The 18,177-nt window shown below is 37.0% G+C and overlaps 1 protein-coding gene across 2 annotated transcripts in view; it reads right to left on the reverse strand.

Moving 5' to 3' along the window:
• gfra1a (gdnf family receptor alpha 1a) overlaps nt 1-15,201 on the reverse strand; it is a 100,718-nt gene extending 85,517 nt beyond the window's left edge. The window contains exons 1-4 of one of the 2 annotated variants that reach the window (XM_056265505.1): nt 14,767-15,201; nt 13,914-14,216; nt 13,317-13,400; nt 707-844 (exon numbers count right to left, since the gene is read on the reverse strand). In XM_056265505.1, the coding sequence (XP_056121480.1) occupies nt 707-844; nt 13,317-13,400; nt 13,914-14,216; nt 14,767-14,884 (643 nt within the window). In that variant the 5' untranslated portion in view covers nt 14,885-15,201. The remainder of the gene's footprint in view (nt 1-706; nt 845-13,316; nt 13,401-13,913; nt 14,217-14,766) is intronic. The other variant, XM_056265506.1, reaches the window with a different exon arrangement.
• Nucleotides 15,202-18,177: the final 2,976 nt, after the last annotated feature.

Below are 18,177 nucleotides of genomic sequence, written 5' to 3' on the forward strand. Positions count from 1 at the left end.
ATACTCAGAATTTTTGGTATCGGATCGATTAAAAAATAAATAAAAATGGTGTCGGTGCATCCCTAATTTAGGGCATTTAGACTCTTATCCAGAGTGAATTACAAAAGTGTTTTAATGCCAAATATAACAACACTGTGATGAACAGATGACAAGTATGCAACTTGGAACCCTACCTGGGGTGCGTTTCCCGAAAGCATCGTTAGCCAACTATGGTCGCAAGTTCCGTCGTTACCAATAGAGTTCAATGGGATTTGCGACCAACTTGCGACCATAGTTGGCTAACGATGCTTTCGGGAAACGCACCCCTGTTTAGTTGAATGAGTTCATAAATACCCCATTGCGCCCTTTCCTTGGTATATATGTTTGTTGTCAATGATCAGGTTCAAGAGCTTATATTATTTGCAAGAACTTTTAAAATTGAAGTGGCTCTTTTTGCAAATAGGTATTGGTTCATTGTGCGTTCATACAAAAAAGTTCAACAGAACTACTGTAAGGGAATAACTTTTCTTTTAATCCGTTCCTGTTCTATTTCTATTCCCTCAGCCACCTAGAGCAAAATGAGAATACGACCCCTACTGACATTACAAACCAACGTCACAATATAGTCATCGTGGCACACAATGGAGAATGTTAACTTTATTAATGGCATGCACACTTATCCACTTACTCCAGTCTTTTTCAGCGTATTTATTAGTGACGTATTTACCCAGAATTGCCCAGTTCGGGTGTGCCCTTCTGTTTCTACTGGGGTCTTGCGGCTCAAGTGGTCTTGACCTGCCCTGGGAACCTCGCCCTGGGGCCACGGTGACAGGACTGCTCCAGGGACCGCCACCAGTCCCTCCCTCTGCAAAAAGACTAGTACTCAGTAACTTCCAAAGTTATTTTAAAAGACGCCAACTAAGATTAGGAAGTCCATATTGCGGGCTGTATTAATCGGTTCTGTTAAACAAAGCAAGAATAAATGAGTCGATTTTACAGATCTTCAGATGCTACTGTGATACAGATGATCTTGTTAATTAAATCATTTTTGCTATCATACTAATGAAAGTAATTTTTGCATTCAAAGTCAATCAATCACATTGCAGAGCAATTAACAGCACATCTGAAACAGACAATGCTCAGCTAAACACAAAGAAGAAGATCTGTACATTGGGGAGGCGAGGACAAAAACAAGATTAAAACCATGTAATACAAAGCTGGAAGGAGCACAAAAAGATCTGACAACCAGGAACACTCAACAAACAGAACAAGGGAGCTAGTCAGACCCAAAAACTGTGTATAAAAATGAGAAGAAGATGCATTCAAAAGCAAATAAAAGGAGATGAAAAGGTTAAAACAGAGGGAATCAGCATAAAGCAGAGGTAAAACAAAAGAGAATTATGGGAGTATAGTTCTAAACAAAACAAGAGCAAGAACAACAAGTTGAAACCCAGAATCTGAATGTGTACTTCTCTACTTAAAAAATATAGTATGTCAGATCAAAAGTAGTATGTCAAATGAGTATTATGTCCAAATATTTAGTCTTCATGAAATTGTAAGAGAAAAAGATGGACACTTTACTATTCCATGAGGCCATGGGAGAGGAGTAAGAGTAGTCATATTCATAAATAACGCAGAACAGCAATGTGGCTGACGTTGTACAGTAGGTCACATGCCAATGCCACCATGGTGGATGTACACTGAAAAAAAAAAAAAAAAAAGATTCCTAAGGTAGTATGTAACTTCATTGATTTTATTCAAGCCAAAAATAGTAAAATAACTGAATCAACCAACATACATTAGGTTACACCAACAAAAATTAATTTAAAGGTATTCAAAATTAATTTAAACATTCAAAAGTTTAGGATCGGTATGATTTTTAAAGTCTCTCATGCTCACAAAGGCTGCATTTATTTGATTAAAAATAGAAATATTATTACAATTTAAAATAACTATTTTCTGAAATAATTAATTTATTCATGTGAAGGCAAAGCTGAATTTTCAGCAGCCATTACTCTAGCCTTCAGTGTCACACGGTCATTCAAAAAGGATTTCAACATGCTGTATTTGGTGCTCAAGAAACATTTCTTATTATTATCAATTTTGAAAACAGTTGTGCTGCTTCATATTTTTGTGGAAACCTTGGTGCATTTTTTTAAAAATTCTTTGATGAATAGAAAGTTCAAAAAGAATTTGAAATAGAAATCATTTGTGTAACATTGTTAATGTCTTTACTGACACCTATGATCAATTTAATGCATCCTTGAAGAATAAAAGCATTACTTTCTTTTTGAAAAATCTTACTGATCCCAAACTTTTGAAGTGTATATTTGGTAGAAAAAGCACCTTAAGGTAACAATTGAAAGTTTTTACAGATTGTATTATTAATACTACACATGCATAAAGCGCACTTTATTAGCAGTCAAGTATTGCAGTATATATACTGACAGGGAACAAATTTGGATGCAGTGTGAGATATTGTACAGCGCAATACAGACAGTAAAATAAACTCCAAGAAACTCTGGGACACAAATTCAAGGTACTTTGAGATGTGATAAAGACCCCTTGCAAATAGGTTACATGAGAAATGCAAAAACAAAAATGATTATATTACAAATATAAAAAAACAAAAAAACATGACAAATATTTTTTAAAAAGTATCAAATTTATTTTCTAAGAATAACTATTTAACAGAGAGAATATATGTACTCAGCAGCAGTCTATGAAATATTGTGACTTGGATTGATGGATTAATGATGTCGCTGTGTCCGTAGGACGCCTTTGTACTTGACTTTATATTTCTAGCATAAAAAGGAGTGAAATGAAAACACAACAGAGGATTTGAGTGAGGGAGGTTGATAATTTGTAAGACTGGAACACAGCCAGGAACAGCTGGATACCAGGGCAGCTGATTTTTTCGTTAATTATTTCATTTATTTATTTCATTTTTTTTGTAGGTCCTGAATATTTGTGGAGAGCAGCTGTGATTAGATGAACAGAGAGAATAAAACAGAGGGATGCTCTGAGAGGAAGTGCGATGCGTCTAGACTGGTCCAATTGTAGGTCATGAAGCAAAGGCATGATTAGAAGAGTAGGAAGCACAGTGAGATGAAAATCATGTATTAATGTGTCTTGTCCCTGGCTTTCAACGTTCATTCATTTGCAACCTTTATCTTCCTTGTTCTTTCAAGCCCTGCCAGCCTCTCTTTTCCCCTCCCACCAAGCTTTCGCCAGATCCTCGGTGAACCAGAAGTCTTGGTGAGATTGTGCGAGCCAATTCCTCATTATATTGAAAGGCTTTAAACTCTGAGCAACAGACCACATTTGCAATAGATTTCCAGACAAAGCCAACATTTCTCAACTGTCTGGACAACCATCAACAATGGGGTGCAAAAGTCTGAGACCATTGGTGAATTGCTTCTAATTTGCATTTTTTTTTTCTAATTTAGTTTTATTTAGTAGAAACTGCATTTATCAGAAAAGCTATTTGAGTTAAAGTGTAAACCTGAGGACGGTTGCATAAACTGACGTTATTTTTTTCTTTAAGTCTGTTCATAACTTTTTTAAGTCAGTTACATAAAAACGTTGATTGGTCTAATACCGAATTGATACCGAAAAGCAAGACTGATTACCCCTAAATAACTGTTGGTTGGTCATACTAGTTCTTAAGACATGTCTGGCCATCTGTACAAAGGATCACATGATCAAGGTCACATTTACTTATTTGATTAGTGACCCAGAAATAGTTAAAAGTTATTTTTTATTTATTCATATATATATATATATATATATATATATATATTTTTTTTTTTTTGAAAACCAAGAAAACATTGTTTAAAAGTTTTTAAATCCCTGATTTTCAATGTGGTCTAAAACTTTTGGACCCATATGTTCCACAATACTGATGCAGGGTTATGACTGGCTTTCGTGAAATTTACTTTGTACTAGGTTATATAATATTTATTTATTTTTACCCAAAATCTTGTAAATATTTTTTCCCAAAGCATTTTTACAGAAAAAGTTTTAAAATAGTGATTAATGAGCAAGTTAAAGGTGACAGAAGAAGAAAAAAACCTAGAAAAACAAATATTATTCATTCTTTTATTATTCATTATTCAAATATTATACATATGCTATAAGAAAGAAGAGATTAACATTTTTAGGGGACAAATATAATATGTGTATCTAATAAACAATAAAATATAATTAATATAACAGAATATATACAAATTATTTTAGAAAAATTAAGTTTCGGCGTAGTCATATACAGAAGCCGCTAATAAATCCTTGATTAACAGGATTAGTTTCTCGAAATCCTGTCATGCTATTGCCTAAAAGTCCATTTGTTACTGTCTCCTGGGTGCATCCCTCCCAACTGTTAAAAAACAGAGTAATTATGTGGTTGCCCCATCTACCTGCTTCCTGACTGGCACTTGTTGCCTGGTAATTGTGTACATTTTGCATGCATCTGTGGTGACTGGCCGAGGCTGGAGCTGGCACAGACATCACCCCTACTGATTCCAGCTGTCAGCAGTGTCTATTAACAATGATGAATCACTCCCCCACTTCTCAATCCAATCATAGAGACCACAGCAGGCCTTAGATCTGGTCACCTCTGACTAAATGATTTTTGGACAGCGTGGGGCGGCACGCCAGAGCACCCGGTCGACGCTTTGTGTTAGATTACGCTATTAGCCTGCAGGCTTCTGAGCTTTACATCCTCCAGCCTACCCTTGTAGAACTGTGGTACTCAAACAGCAAAGCAAGACACACAACCAAAACATTTAGAGCTCTCCGTTTTATGTAGCTCTTTGTATTTATACTGTCATGCACAGACAAGACACAACAACTGCACATGTTGTCAGAACTAAATTATACCCTGGGTTTGGCTATGAGGAAAACAATCCATCAAAATTCAATCCAATAACTTTTTTTTTGCCAGTTTCAGTGTTGGTGCAATTACTGCATTTTGCCTTTGTAGAGCAATATAGACATTTATGCCAATTCACCCATAGACTGTATATTGTTATCAACTAAAACAAACTAAAATTAATTATTATTAAAGATAGTTTTCATTAACTGAAATGCAACTGAAATCAAATAAAATGTAAATAGATGATAAAATTTTAATTTAAAAAAAGTTACAAAATTGAAAATAGTTATGTTGCTTTGGCAACTAAAAGATGTTTAACTTGAAATACTAAAATGGCTAAAACTGAATTAGAAATAAATGAAAGTGAAATATAGAAATGACAAAAGCACATAACAAAATGATGAAAACAAACTAAAAATTAAATTGAAATTAAAAAATAAAATAAAAAAATAAAATCTAATCCAAAAAATTATTATTCTAATTATTAATTAATAAAGCTAAAAAACACTATAATAGAAAATAAAATAATACTAAAATAACACACACACATGGTGAGTTTTCATGTTTTATGGGGACTTTTCATAGACATAATTATTTATTGTGTCCCCTAATGCTGTCCTTAAACCCACCCATCACAGAAAACTTTTACATTTTCAAAAAACAAAACAAAACAAAAAAACCTAAAAAATGTGATTTATAAGCTTTTTTCCTTATTGGGACCAAGAAATGACCCGACAAGGATTTTATATATAACCATCTTTGTGGGGACATTTAGTTTACCTGAATGTCGTAGGGTTAACCTGAATGGTAATAACATAGGGTTTACCTGAATGTCGTCGTCGTCGCCCCCACTCTACCCCCCAGTGGAACAGTGGAAGCCATAACACTAAAAAGTTCAACAAACTGATAGTTAGTTTGAGATATCTGAGATATGCTACCACAGCCATTACATTTGCTAAAACGGACACACAGTATCGGATATTGGTTTTGCATGACTTTTGAAAGTCTAAAATAAACATTGCAAGCATTTAATTGCAACTGAAAAAAATACTGCATGAACAGTTGTTCCACCACCATTCTGCATCATGAAGTAGATATGCTATCATCTCTTTGGTCTCACTTTTCATTGGATTGGGTTATGTGATGAGCTCTATGCCACATAAAATCTAGTTGACATCATGCTGTACAGTCAGTCTGGTAACATTTCCCTCTAGAGCTCCTCAGTCCTCCATCAAAGCCCTAAATGTACTCTGCACATCTCTACACTTCTTTATTGGCATTTAGCCAATAACAAGCTCAGTGTTGACAGGGGTGAGCTCTCTTAAAGGGGAACAGTGTTAATAGAGATCAGTGTCTCTCTACGAGTTTTTGGAGATCAGTGGCTCTTTACTTTTTTTTACCCAGATCGTACTCTGGACATCATCTTATGACCCCCCCTAAAAAGTAATAAATAAAAAACTAAAAAGTGAAAAAAATGTCCTCAAAAAGATTCCATTGAATATTAATATTCCCATGTACTGCCTTAGAAATAAGCCAAACTATTAACAAATGTGTGTATATATATATATATATATATATATATATACAGTCTATGCATGTCAGACTATGGAACTACTGCATTTCACTTGAGTTTTAAAATGTTCTGTTCTGTACTGTACTGCAATTGTATACCTGAGCATTAGCGACAGACAGATATTCATCTGATCCATCTAAACGGAAGGAATGGGAGGAATAAGAGAGAAACAAAGAAATCGATGGTTTCTTGTACTCACAGCTTCAGGTTTCTATTTTAACATGGCCTACTATTGATTAGCTTTCATATCTGAAGTCTCCCTGAGCAGCTGCTCGCTCAGAAGGATAGAAGAGATTTTAGCAGAACAAAACCCACAAAATAGAGAAGGGAGCTGGGAAACGATAGAAACTGATGCTTCCTTGGCCTGCTTGATCTGCACTAACAGTTCCTGCTTAAGCACAGTTAGCGTACAGTTGCCAACATGAAAGGCTTTTGTATTGCGTGATGGACTTTCCCAGAACAGCACCGCAGTGCACAGAGCTTTTATAATGGGGAATAGAGGCTGACTTCGAAGGGTGAATCATTTAAGGAGCGCTTGCCAAGTGCTGTGCTCCCACTCCCGCTAAAATGAAAGGAGTTCCGGTGCTTTGTGTCAAGAGAGGCATCAAATACCTGTGCAGTAGAGAGCAATGATGGGAAGGCAGTGTGAGAAACAGCACAACTGTAAGTGGCATGTGAATGTCAACACTAAATACTTGCTAATTAAAAACCCAGAGAACATTATGTAACATTACTGGTATGGTACTATAATCTTACACAAATTATATCCATGTTCTGCTGTCATGGTGAGTTTACGGTGACCAGCGTACTCCGTGAAACAACGTGTTCTCGGTCTGGAACTGATTAACCGAGTGCTGCTGCAACTCTAGCTAGGTGTCGACAGCTTCCCAGCATCATGTCAGTATAGGGATTTTTAGAAGTGTTACACGGCTAGCCTGGAAGGTCATACAACTCACACTGCACAAAGTTGACACCAAAAGGAAAGGGAATTCTATAACCTTCTACAGACTCCAAAATCACATAAAAATGACAAAGTACCTCAAGACCTTTATTAGCCGAGAAACATAATAAACATAGAAAATAACATCATGCAGAGATGATGACAAACTCATACAAACTTAATTTTGTGTGTTGCATTCTGAAATGTGTTAGCCATTCAGGACTGAATTGAGAATATTTTCAATTCCTGAATTTGAACTGAGAATTGAGCTGCACACAGGATGCATAATTATTCAACGATAATGGCCATCACACCGCGGATGGACGCACTCTCTCTTGTTTCATTCAGATGCAGCTGGTGCCATCTTGCTTCTCAACTATTGACTTTTTTTTACTGTAAAGTGAAACCAGAGGATGTCAGTATTAAGGTCAGCATGAAACGGAAGTTACGATAGTCTTTTCTTCCCTATTGTGTGACGTACAGTATATCTGAGTAAAACAGCTTCTTGAACAAACAAAACAACAACAACAAAAAACGATCATAGTAGAAAAGGTTTAAACCACCCCTTATAATATGAATGAAATTTTAATTGAATTTGGCAAATTCATTCCGATTGACTTGGTTACATGTAACACAGTCGGAATAAGAAAGTCACTAGTCCGATTACAATCGGATTATTAGGGTCCATGTCAACGCAGCTAGTGAGAGAAGAGATGTCGCTGAAAGAGGGATGGGGAAGTTATTTTAATTAAAGATTACACATGAATTTAAAATAATAATAATAATAATGATGATGTGCACAGATAAATGATTTATAATAAATACAACAATATTCCATAAAAAATAAGAATTGTCAATTTTGATTTCATGGTGACTTTAAATGCCTCTGTACATTATCCATTTGCACTTGTTCGTTCGTCTAGGCTCAAAGCTGCTTGCTAGGAACTGTTTTTCTTCGCAGAAGCTTTGTGTTTAATGAGCTAATAAAATATTTCAACTCAAATCAATATTTCATGTCTAATTGTTTACTTACATGGCAAGTAACTGTGTAATAAGCTTATTACATGGCTACATTAACTGGCTTGATGTACATTATCCCTTACATAAACTAAAGCATAGTTAGTCAATACAAAACTTTTAGAGTCAGAAAGACGGAAGAATAGACAGATATAGATAGACAGACAGACAGACAGACAGAAGAATAGATAGATAGATAGACAGGCAGATCGATTTCACTCGGAGAGCTATATGTCTACACAATGACAGACAAACAGTTGTTATAACAAAAAGAGAGGCCAAGAAACAACACATTTATACGGCAACTCATCCTTATTCATAGCCGAGCCGTGCTTTCCGAAATTGTTTGATGTCCTGTTCTTTTTCTCATGGCTACCCCATCATTTAGGCAATTTCATCCCAGACAACTCAAGCAGCATAGCTGGCTATTACACTTTGTGTTACATCTTCCCCCTACATCCAACAAACCTAGTTCCATTTGTTTTACAGGGCCACTGAACGCTAAATGGCAATTGCCTGATATTGCCAAGGACTTTTATCAACAAACTCCAAATTTTACACCATGCATCTCTCCATGACAATAACAGCTTTTGTTTTCCAACCTTGTGCATTTTTATTTTCCCCTGACAAGGTTAAATTACTACTGCCGAGGCCAGGTTCAGATATTCTGCAACAGAACACTGTAGAAACAGATACTGCTGAGATACAGAAAGTGTTTCAGGAGAGTAAAGGGTGCTCTGAGTGTTCAGGCGCTTCGTTTCTCTCTGTTGTCCTCCTACATAAAGCCTAATGATGTGGAGGTAATGCAAAGTCAACTCAGATCAGAGGACGAGAGAGTGCCAAATAATTGTGAATAAACTAGCTGTGAAAAGTAGTGGTTTCCTTGCTCCTTTAAGCATACTGCCTCCTACTAACTAATTCTCTGTTTACACCCAGTGAGAAAATCCCACCCAATTGGCTTTATGCACAGCTTCACTACTTCCTGAACTTCAGCCAGCCCTTTGTTTCCTGTCTGTCATTATTGGACAAACTGATTAATCCAGGTGTGCCTGGCCTCAGTAACAATAATCCTGCACACCTGGATTAATCAGTTTGTCCAATAATGACAGACAGGAAACAAAGGGCTGGCTGAAGTTCAGGAAGTAGTGAAGCTGTGCATAAAGCCTATTAGGTGTCATTTTTGTAAGCTTTTGTATCATCACACTTATAACCAGCTACTGTTTTTGAAAAGACCAGCATACAGTAAGATGCATTTTGGATGGCAGTGTTTTGGTGTTCCCAGTTCCCACCATGCTTCTTAAAGGGATAGTCCGTCCAAAAATGAAAATTCCAAGGTAACCAAATAGTTTTGGTTTCAATTGACTTCCATTGTATTTTTAGTTTAAACATCGGAAAACAATGGAAACCAAAACTGATTGGTAACCAACACTCTTCAAATCATCCTCTTCAATGTTCCACAAAAATAAAAACAAAGTCACAAAGGTTTGGAAAGACGTGAGGGTGAGCAAATTATAACATTTGTAGGTTTAGGACTAACCCTTTTAAATAGCCTAACTGGCAAAACTTGAAAAAAAAAAAAAAAAACCTGGAACACCTCAGGAAACATTCAGGCCAGGCAACATGGATCTCTCAAACAGTTTACATTTCCCTGTCCTCACCTATTTGTTGACATTTCAGGCCATTCTGAAGCAAGACTTCTGCACTCAATCCATCAGCAGCAGCTCTGCTATAGAATATGTAGAATCTTTGACCCCTGCATCGCCCTGTCTTTGGATTTGTTTTATTGGCACTGTGGCTGAGGCATACAAGGGCACTTCAGGCAAATAAGGGCCAATAGTCCCAAGAGAGAGGAAGCCCTGCAGCATTCAATAAGTCATTTAATCGAGTGGAGAGCAGACATCAATACAGGTAAAGCGCAGCAGGATACTCAGCAGGAAAACGGACATGGGAGAGGTAGTTTTCATGAGAACTCAGTATGTTTCACATAGGGAACAGGAACACACAACCATGCTCCACACCCCAATAGAGCACAGCTGTGTTTTATAAAGGCAGACCGTTTCATGAACAAAGTTTTTGTGACCCCTGGCTGTTTCAGCTTTTATTTCAAAATATGCTCTCAGTGTTGTCACGAAGAATATATTTTCCTACGTTAAAGTGTGGGATTTCAAAAACATGAAAATTCTAAAAGTTCTGAGGGGACTGTCCTGCAAATGTTTTTCTCCAAAACACGTTGGCCACAATTATTGATACCCCTAGAATTTTTTACGAAAATATCTCTGAAGTATATTCCCATGAATGTTTACCTTTTTTAGCACACCAGGGTGACTAGGAACATGAAATTGTCCAACCATGACTTCTTGTTTCACAGGAGTTTAAATATGAGGAAACACAAAGGCCAAATTCCCTGAATCATCCATCACAATGAGTAAAACCAAAGAATATAGTTCTGATGTGCATCAAAAGATTGTTGAGCATCACAAAATAGAAAGTAGCTGTAAGAAAATAGCTAAAGAATTGAAAATCCCCATTTTGACCATCAGGGCAATAATTAAGAAGTTCCAATCAACTAAAGATGTTACGAATCTGCCAGGAAGAGGACGTGTGTCTATATTGTCTTAATGGACGGTGAGGATGAAAGTTTGAGTGGCCAAAGACTCTTCAAGGATCACAGATGGAGAATTGTAGAGATTAGTTGAGTCTTGCGGTCAGAAAGCCTATTAAAAAAAAAAATCAAACAACCCCAACATCACCACATGTTGTTTGGGAGGGTTTCAAGAAAAATCCTCCTCGCTCATTCAGTATTCAGTTGTCAGACACGACTGGAACTTCAAACGGCACAGGGTTCTGTGGTCAGATGAAACTAAAAAAAGAGCTTTTTAGCAGCAAACACGCTAGATGGGTTTGGTGAACACAAGGATAAAAAGTACCCCATTATGTGTACATTTTAATATACCGCTGGATCTTTAATGTTGTGGGCCTATTTTTTCTGCTGGAGGTCCTGGACTTCTTGTTCAGATACATGGCATAGTGGATTCTATCAAATATCAACAGATAAAAAATCAAAACCTGACTGCCTCTGCTAGAAATCTTATAATGGGCCGTGGTTGGATCTTCCACCAGGACAACGATCCAAAACAAACATCAAAATCAACACACAAATTTGTTACGGAGCACAAAATGAAGCTTCTGCCATGACCGTCCCAGTTCCCTGACCTGATGAGTGGGCTGAACTGAAGAGAAGCACCAACATGGATATGGGAATCTGAAGGATCTGGAGAGATTCTGTATGGAGGAATGCTCTCTGATCTCTTGTCAGGTGTTCTCCAAACTCATCAGGCATTATAGGAGAAAACTCAGAGCTGTTATCTTGGCAAAAGGAGATTGCAAAAAGTATTTAATAAAAGGGTGCCAATAATTGTGGCCAACGTGTTTTGGAGAAAAACATTTATTTCATAATGTGATTTCCCCCCCCACTTTCAATTATTTTACTTCAATGAAAGGTTAGATTTTAGGGAAATTCTTTGAATGAAAGATCAAAAGGATAAACGATGCAGATTGATTTTTTACAGCCAGTTTTCAGTTCATATTTACCAGGGGTTCCATTAATTCTGAGCACGACTGTATATTGTGGAGACATTTCCTTTATTGTTACCATATCTCCACCACATTAAAAACAAACATATGTAAATAATTTAACTAAATTACCCCAGACCAATGAAACATGCTAATTAAATTAAAACTAAAAAGTTATTTTGAATCTTTTGGCTGATGAAAAGAAAGTGCTAATAAAACTGACCTACTACTCCCAGACACCCAGAATGTAGTCTGCCTTGTCTCAGTGTATATGTCATAAATCCCCATGTAGGTGGGGAACTGATTCCCCGCTTGGCCTGTTTCTTAGCCATGGAACTCAGCCGTCAATCAATGTAAAAAGCTTTCCAATGGGGAATAAGGAGGAGCACCCTCAGATTTAGAGCAATCTGCCGTGACTCTCTCTCTCTGTTCTCACAACCACAGAGTGATAGAGTCTGAGGGAAGTAGCAATCTACATGTTATTTTAATTACTTAGGTGTTTACCACCTTATTCCATTTCCCTGAGGGAAGCTCCAACCAGGATTTGCAGTGCTTCGCTTTCGTTATTTTGACTGACATACATGACTTACCATGAATTTGGAAGGTTTAAGTTTTCTCTCAATGTTTTTTTTTTTACTTTTACAACAAATCTCTAACAAATGGTTTAATATTTGTTAATTAAATTTACAAAAAAAGTGTTCTCTTCATCCACACTCTCTCATGTGGAGGAAATCAATTGCCTCAGAAAACTCAAACTTTCCTTCTGCCTTCATCTGATGCTCTTAAACCTTTGCTGTCACCATCTGTTGTGCACACCTTTGGCAGTGCATCTCTGTTCTTTTTATTAGGGCCCTTTCCATGGTAAAGTAGGGAACAACATTGCCACCTAGAGGACGATCCAAGTCAGCATCCAGCATCTCAGGCCAGATTCACACAACCCCTGCTACCCTCACGATCATTTTTCCTAAGTAACCCGAGGCACATTTAAAAAGAAATTTCATTGCAACCCCTCCCCCAAATAAAACACATTCAACTGCTACTACTGTCACATCAGCAGCACCTCACATAGGCTGCATCCCCGAACCGAGCGATTTCCATTTCCCATAGAGTTCGGTGAAGTGTACAGCATTTATAATGGTTCATTGAGCGCTAACCATGAACATTCAGAACTATATCTCCCCATGCAAGATCCAGAGGATCAGAGACCGGAAGATAGCATGCATCCACAAGGGCATATAGGAAAAAGAGGGAGGAAAACAAGTAGGACATGAGATACCAACCCCATGGTTGAACTGTACAATCTCAAAGTCTTATTTTTTCTTCTTCTCAAACAGCATCTTTATTAAATAAGCACATCCTACCTGCATAGATGGGGGCCAGTCGAAATATATCTGAAAGCCGGCTGTTCATTGGCTCATATGGAGAATCCTCAAGTAAATCATTCCCTGCAATATTAACAAATGAAATGTGATTAAATACCAATAATGAAATGCTATATTAATTATTAAATCTGTTATTCTTAACTGCACTCTTAATAATATTATTAAACAACAAAGCTTCAAACTGTCCTTATGTTTGTTAGTATTTGGGTCATTGATTCATGGGACTGGTTTACATTTCTGGAGCTGGTTTACATTTCTGGTTTACATCCCCCACCACACACACACACACACACACATATAGACTAACATAAAGCATCAGATGACCTCACACTCCATAAACTTTAATGGAAACACTTCAGAGAGGCATTTGGAGACTTTACACTGACCCTATCTGATAACAGAACCCAGAAAAGCAACTCCTTGACTTAGTATTATTGCTTGCTAAGTATTAAAAATAAAGAGAATGTCAGAAAAAAATATAGGCCTATGTGTGTAACTTCAAACTTCAATCTGAACCTAAACATGATCACAGGCACAGCTATAATGAATGGGTATTAGTGATTGAAGTCCGCGCACCCTGTAAATGCTGATAGATCCCCCAGTAGACGCGCAGGCAGTTCTTTTCTTTCTTCATGGCTCTTTTACAGCGGCAGTTATACAAAGGGCTCTGCTTTAAAGCGTCCAAGGCAAGCCGACATTCATCCTTCGCCTCCATTCCTGTCACCATACTGAAGTTGGTCTCCCTCCCCGCCACGCACTGCCTCATAGTTCGATACTTTGTGCTGCATCCCGGCTCCTTCAAACACAGCTCGTTCGCCTTCACACAGTCCAGCCGGTTTGAACTAGTAAAGTAAGACTCCTCGGCAGATAGCAGCACATCTATGGAGGACGACAATACAAAAAAAAAAAATCATATCAACGGACAGGATCCCGTTTTATTTAAAATGCTTCAAGAACTAGCCTACTCAGACTGTTACAAGCAAAACAAGAACTGTTAACAAATTAACAATTCACATTTAATTTGTATAAATAGCCTATACATTTATTGTTGTCGCATTATACATTTGCTAATATTGTTCAAGAATATAAAGGGATTTAATAAACTTTAGGTGCTTTAGAGATTGAAATATTAACACAAGAAGATTTAAGAAGACTTAAGTGGAAGTAGGCTATGACAGAGCCGAATCTCAATTTTGCCCCAGTTATGAGACAAGAGTAACATCCTAAATTACTAGAATATAGTTATATATTTGACGGGATCCAAAAAAGAGCACAGTGTAAAAAAAACTATTTTTTATGGTCTTATGATGACATTTGAGTTTTAAACTTAAATATATAGCTATACTGCGCGTCTATGTAGCCTACCAGTAGCCTAGGCTATATAATTTACACATCACTACTGAATATGTAAAACCGCACTCTAACTCACCCAGCAGTGGTAAAATGATGTAAATCGCGGAGATGATCATTGCGCTTTTTATCCGTGGGTAAGTTGGTTCAAACACGCAATATATAGTTTTGACGATGAAAAAAATAATCCTTCTCATTCAGGTCCATTGAAACATCGTTGGTCCAATGTAGTACATCCAGAGTAGGCTACATAAGAAAAAATCCTCCGTAACCTGGTCCAAAACTGTCAGTAACCTATATTTAACGGTTTCTAGGATTAAGACGCATATACGATGTAACAAACAAGCAGAAAATGAGTCGCAAGGTAGCAGAATAAAACTCCAGCTCTCAAGATATCCTCGTGCGACTGAGCGCGCGACAGCACTGTGGCATTCAGTTGCGCTGTAACCCAAACCAAAAACCACACGCGACTCACTGCACGCTCAGCGTTTATGCGTAAAACACGGCAACAGGACAAAGACGTCTCGTTTTGCCTCTCCAAAACTTATGTTTACTGCTCTGTTGCTATATAACAGTATATGATATAGCCTAATGCACGTTTATTTCGTTCTTTTCACGTCAATAATTGAGTGTGTCTTCAGTAGCTTCATGCAAGATGCTTTTTCCCCCTTGTCAGTTGGTGATCTGAGTAGCCTATGTCTTAGAAATTGCATGGCAGACGTTGAAAATCGCTTATGTTTGCCTTACTTGTAGATGTTAGTTGGACAATCTGGTCTGAATAAAATTGGGAAGATTAGTAGCCTACATATCTAACCAGTGAAATCAAGTAGGCTAAATGATTTATGAGTATTAAACTCAGTGTATCAAAGTCTATCTCGGTTCGTGTAAATACTTATCTAAGGGAACATGCCATAACATTTGTAAACAGTTTTGGTTGTAGGTACTACTTTAACAGAATGACAATATATTGAACTTATGATGGCTTTCCTTGCCGGATAAACATACTTCACAAAGTTTTGTTGCGATCTGGTTCACGGTGAAAGACTGGTGGAGGTCGCCATCTGTTGGTATGCATTTAGCTAACCAATGACTACAAGACCACTGGTTCTCAGCCTTTGTAACTTTGGGTCCTCCATTGTCAAAGTCAATATTAGATGGTCATCCAAACAGGCTATGATTTTTATCCCCTTTTGTACTTCTGCTGAAAGAACAAAGGTGTCTGTTTTCAAACCTTTTATTAACACAAAGTGTTAATATAGCTGACTGAAACTAAAGCTAAACCACTTTTATTTTCACTATTTTAAATAAATGTTTAGTAAAATAAAATATATATTTTATTTCAGCTAAAACTGAAAAAAAAACTACATAGACATAAAATATTAATATATATATATATATTAAAAAAATTAAGAAAAATGACAAAAACGTCAAAAAGTAAAAGTAAATATAAATAAGTAAATATCAAAATAAAAATAAAATAACAAAACACATAATAAAATAAAGTACAGGAGGAATGTCAATACGTTGATATAACTGACGTCTTGGGACGTCTTTTGACCATACGTCAATATCGGCCTTTTTAGGGTACCCTTAAACGTCGGTTAGATGACGTTATCGGATCCTAACTCTACCCCAGACCTAAACCTACCCCTAAACCTACCCCGTCACCTAACTGACGTTAAAGGTAAAGCGTCAGTTGTATGACGTCCCAGGATCGTCATAAACCGACGTTTAAGGGTACCCTAAAAAGGCGGATATTGCCGTATGGTCAAAAGACGTCCCAAGACGTCAGTTATATGACTTCTTGGGATGAGACTGTGTTAGTTGAAGTGATAGTGATTAAGTTTATTTATTGGTTAAATTGGTTATTGTGGAAATTCTTTTTAAGAACACCCTACTACTCAATTCAACTACCTACAGTTGAACATGAGTAAAATGAGAATGAGAATTTGGCAATTAAAACATTTTACAGTTCACAATGATTTAAGTCACCAAGCTGTTAGTGGCTAGGAGGTATTCCTACATTTTGTTAAATTATATATATATATATATATATATATATATATATATATTAGGGATGGCCCGATACCGATACTGGCATCGGGGATCGGGCCGATACTGTCCTAATATACTCGTACTCGTACTCATAAAAATTCGCCGATACCACGCACCGATACCACGTACATTTTGCAAAACGAAACTGGCCGCCGCGAGAGCTTTGTCGAGGTGAACTGAGACATAGGAAAGTATAATGTCGGCGGTTTGGGCTCATTTCAAGATAAGGGATGATGACAACAGCAAGGCAGACTGTGAGTTATGTTCAGCTAAGGTGTCGAGAGGAGGGAAAGAAAGTACATCGTTTAACACCAGCAATCTAATTAAACATCTGAAGACGCATCATAGATCTGATGGCCGAGCGCGCGCGCGGGCGGTAATGCACTCACTCTGTGTGTGCGGGTTACGGGAGAATAAAACGATTCGCGGGACTCCCGCAAACTAGAAATATCTATGAATAAAACATAAAAACTAAAAGATTTGTATTCATCTCTTGCAGAAAAGCAACAAGAACAACTACAACAAAATAGAAACGATTTACAGGACAGAGTTTCTATTCATAACATGGTTACAGCGTTGAGCGATGTAGCCAATCACAGACATATGTGTTGATTTCTGGAACGCAATGGCCAATCAGAAGCATTTATGAATAGACTCCCCTCACCGCTCAAAACGGACTTTTTTGTTCAGTGCTGAATTCTGTATGCTGGCAAATCCTCTAATTATAACAAACAAAGTGTGGATATTATGAAAGATTGATTGTGCAGTCAGCTTCATTGATAATAACAGAGATGTGTGAGATCGCGATGAACTGTCAGCTTTTAGGATTTATTAAGGGAGCGCACTTTGCGCGCATTCAGTCATGCCAAACCATGCACGCAGTAGCCTGCTTGCTTTTATGTTAAATTAACAGTGGTTTGTGTGTTAATACATTTATTATTTTACTAATTTTTATTTATTTTTAGACTTGTTAAAACAAGCAGAGAAGAAAATAAAAACAGTCTTCTAACCTGTGTTCTAAAATAGTCGTCTTCTTTTCTGGGAGCCTATTACTTTTGCGGTAGTAATATCGGTATCGGTACTCGGTATCGGCAAGTACACAAATGTAAATACTCGTACTCGTATCGGTTTGAAAAAAAATGGTATCGGGCCATCCCTAATATATATATATATGTGCGTTTTAATGGATTTATTATTTTAATTGTTAAATTACTTAGATATAATTGGTTTAAATAACTTTGAGACGTCACTCCAGTTGAGAACCACTGGAATATCCTATTCTGAGGACACTGGCTGGTGGATTACATTCTACTTATTCTGTCTTGTTAATGCTTTTTACAATTTAATGGCTTTACAGTTAACTTGGTTAAACACAGATCAATTTCTCTTTATGAATGAGATTAATTTTTACATAAGAAAAATCAAAACCATTTGA

The sequence above is a fragment of the Rhinichthys klamathensis genome, unplaced genomic scaffold (genome assembly GCF_029890125.1).
Source record: "Rhinichthys klamathensis goyatoka isolate OS25496 unplaced genomic scaffold, OSU_Roscu_1.1 h1tg000235l_1, whole genome shotgun sequence".
NCBI lineage: Eukaryota > Metazoa > Chordata > Actinopteri > Cypriniformes > Leuciscidae > Rhinichthys > Rhinichthys klamathensis.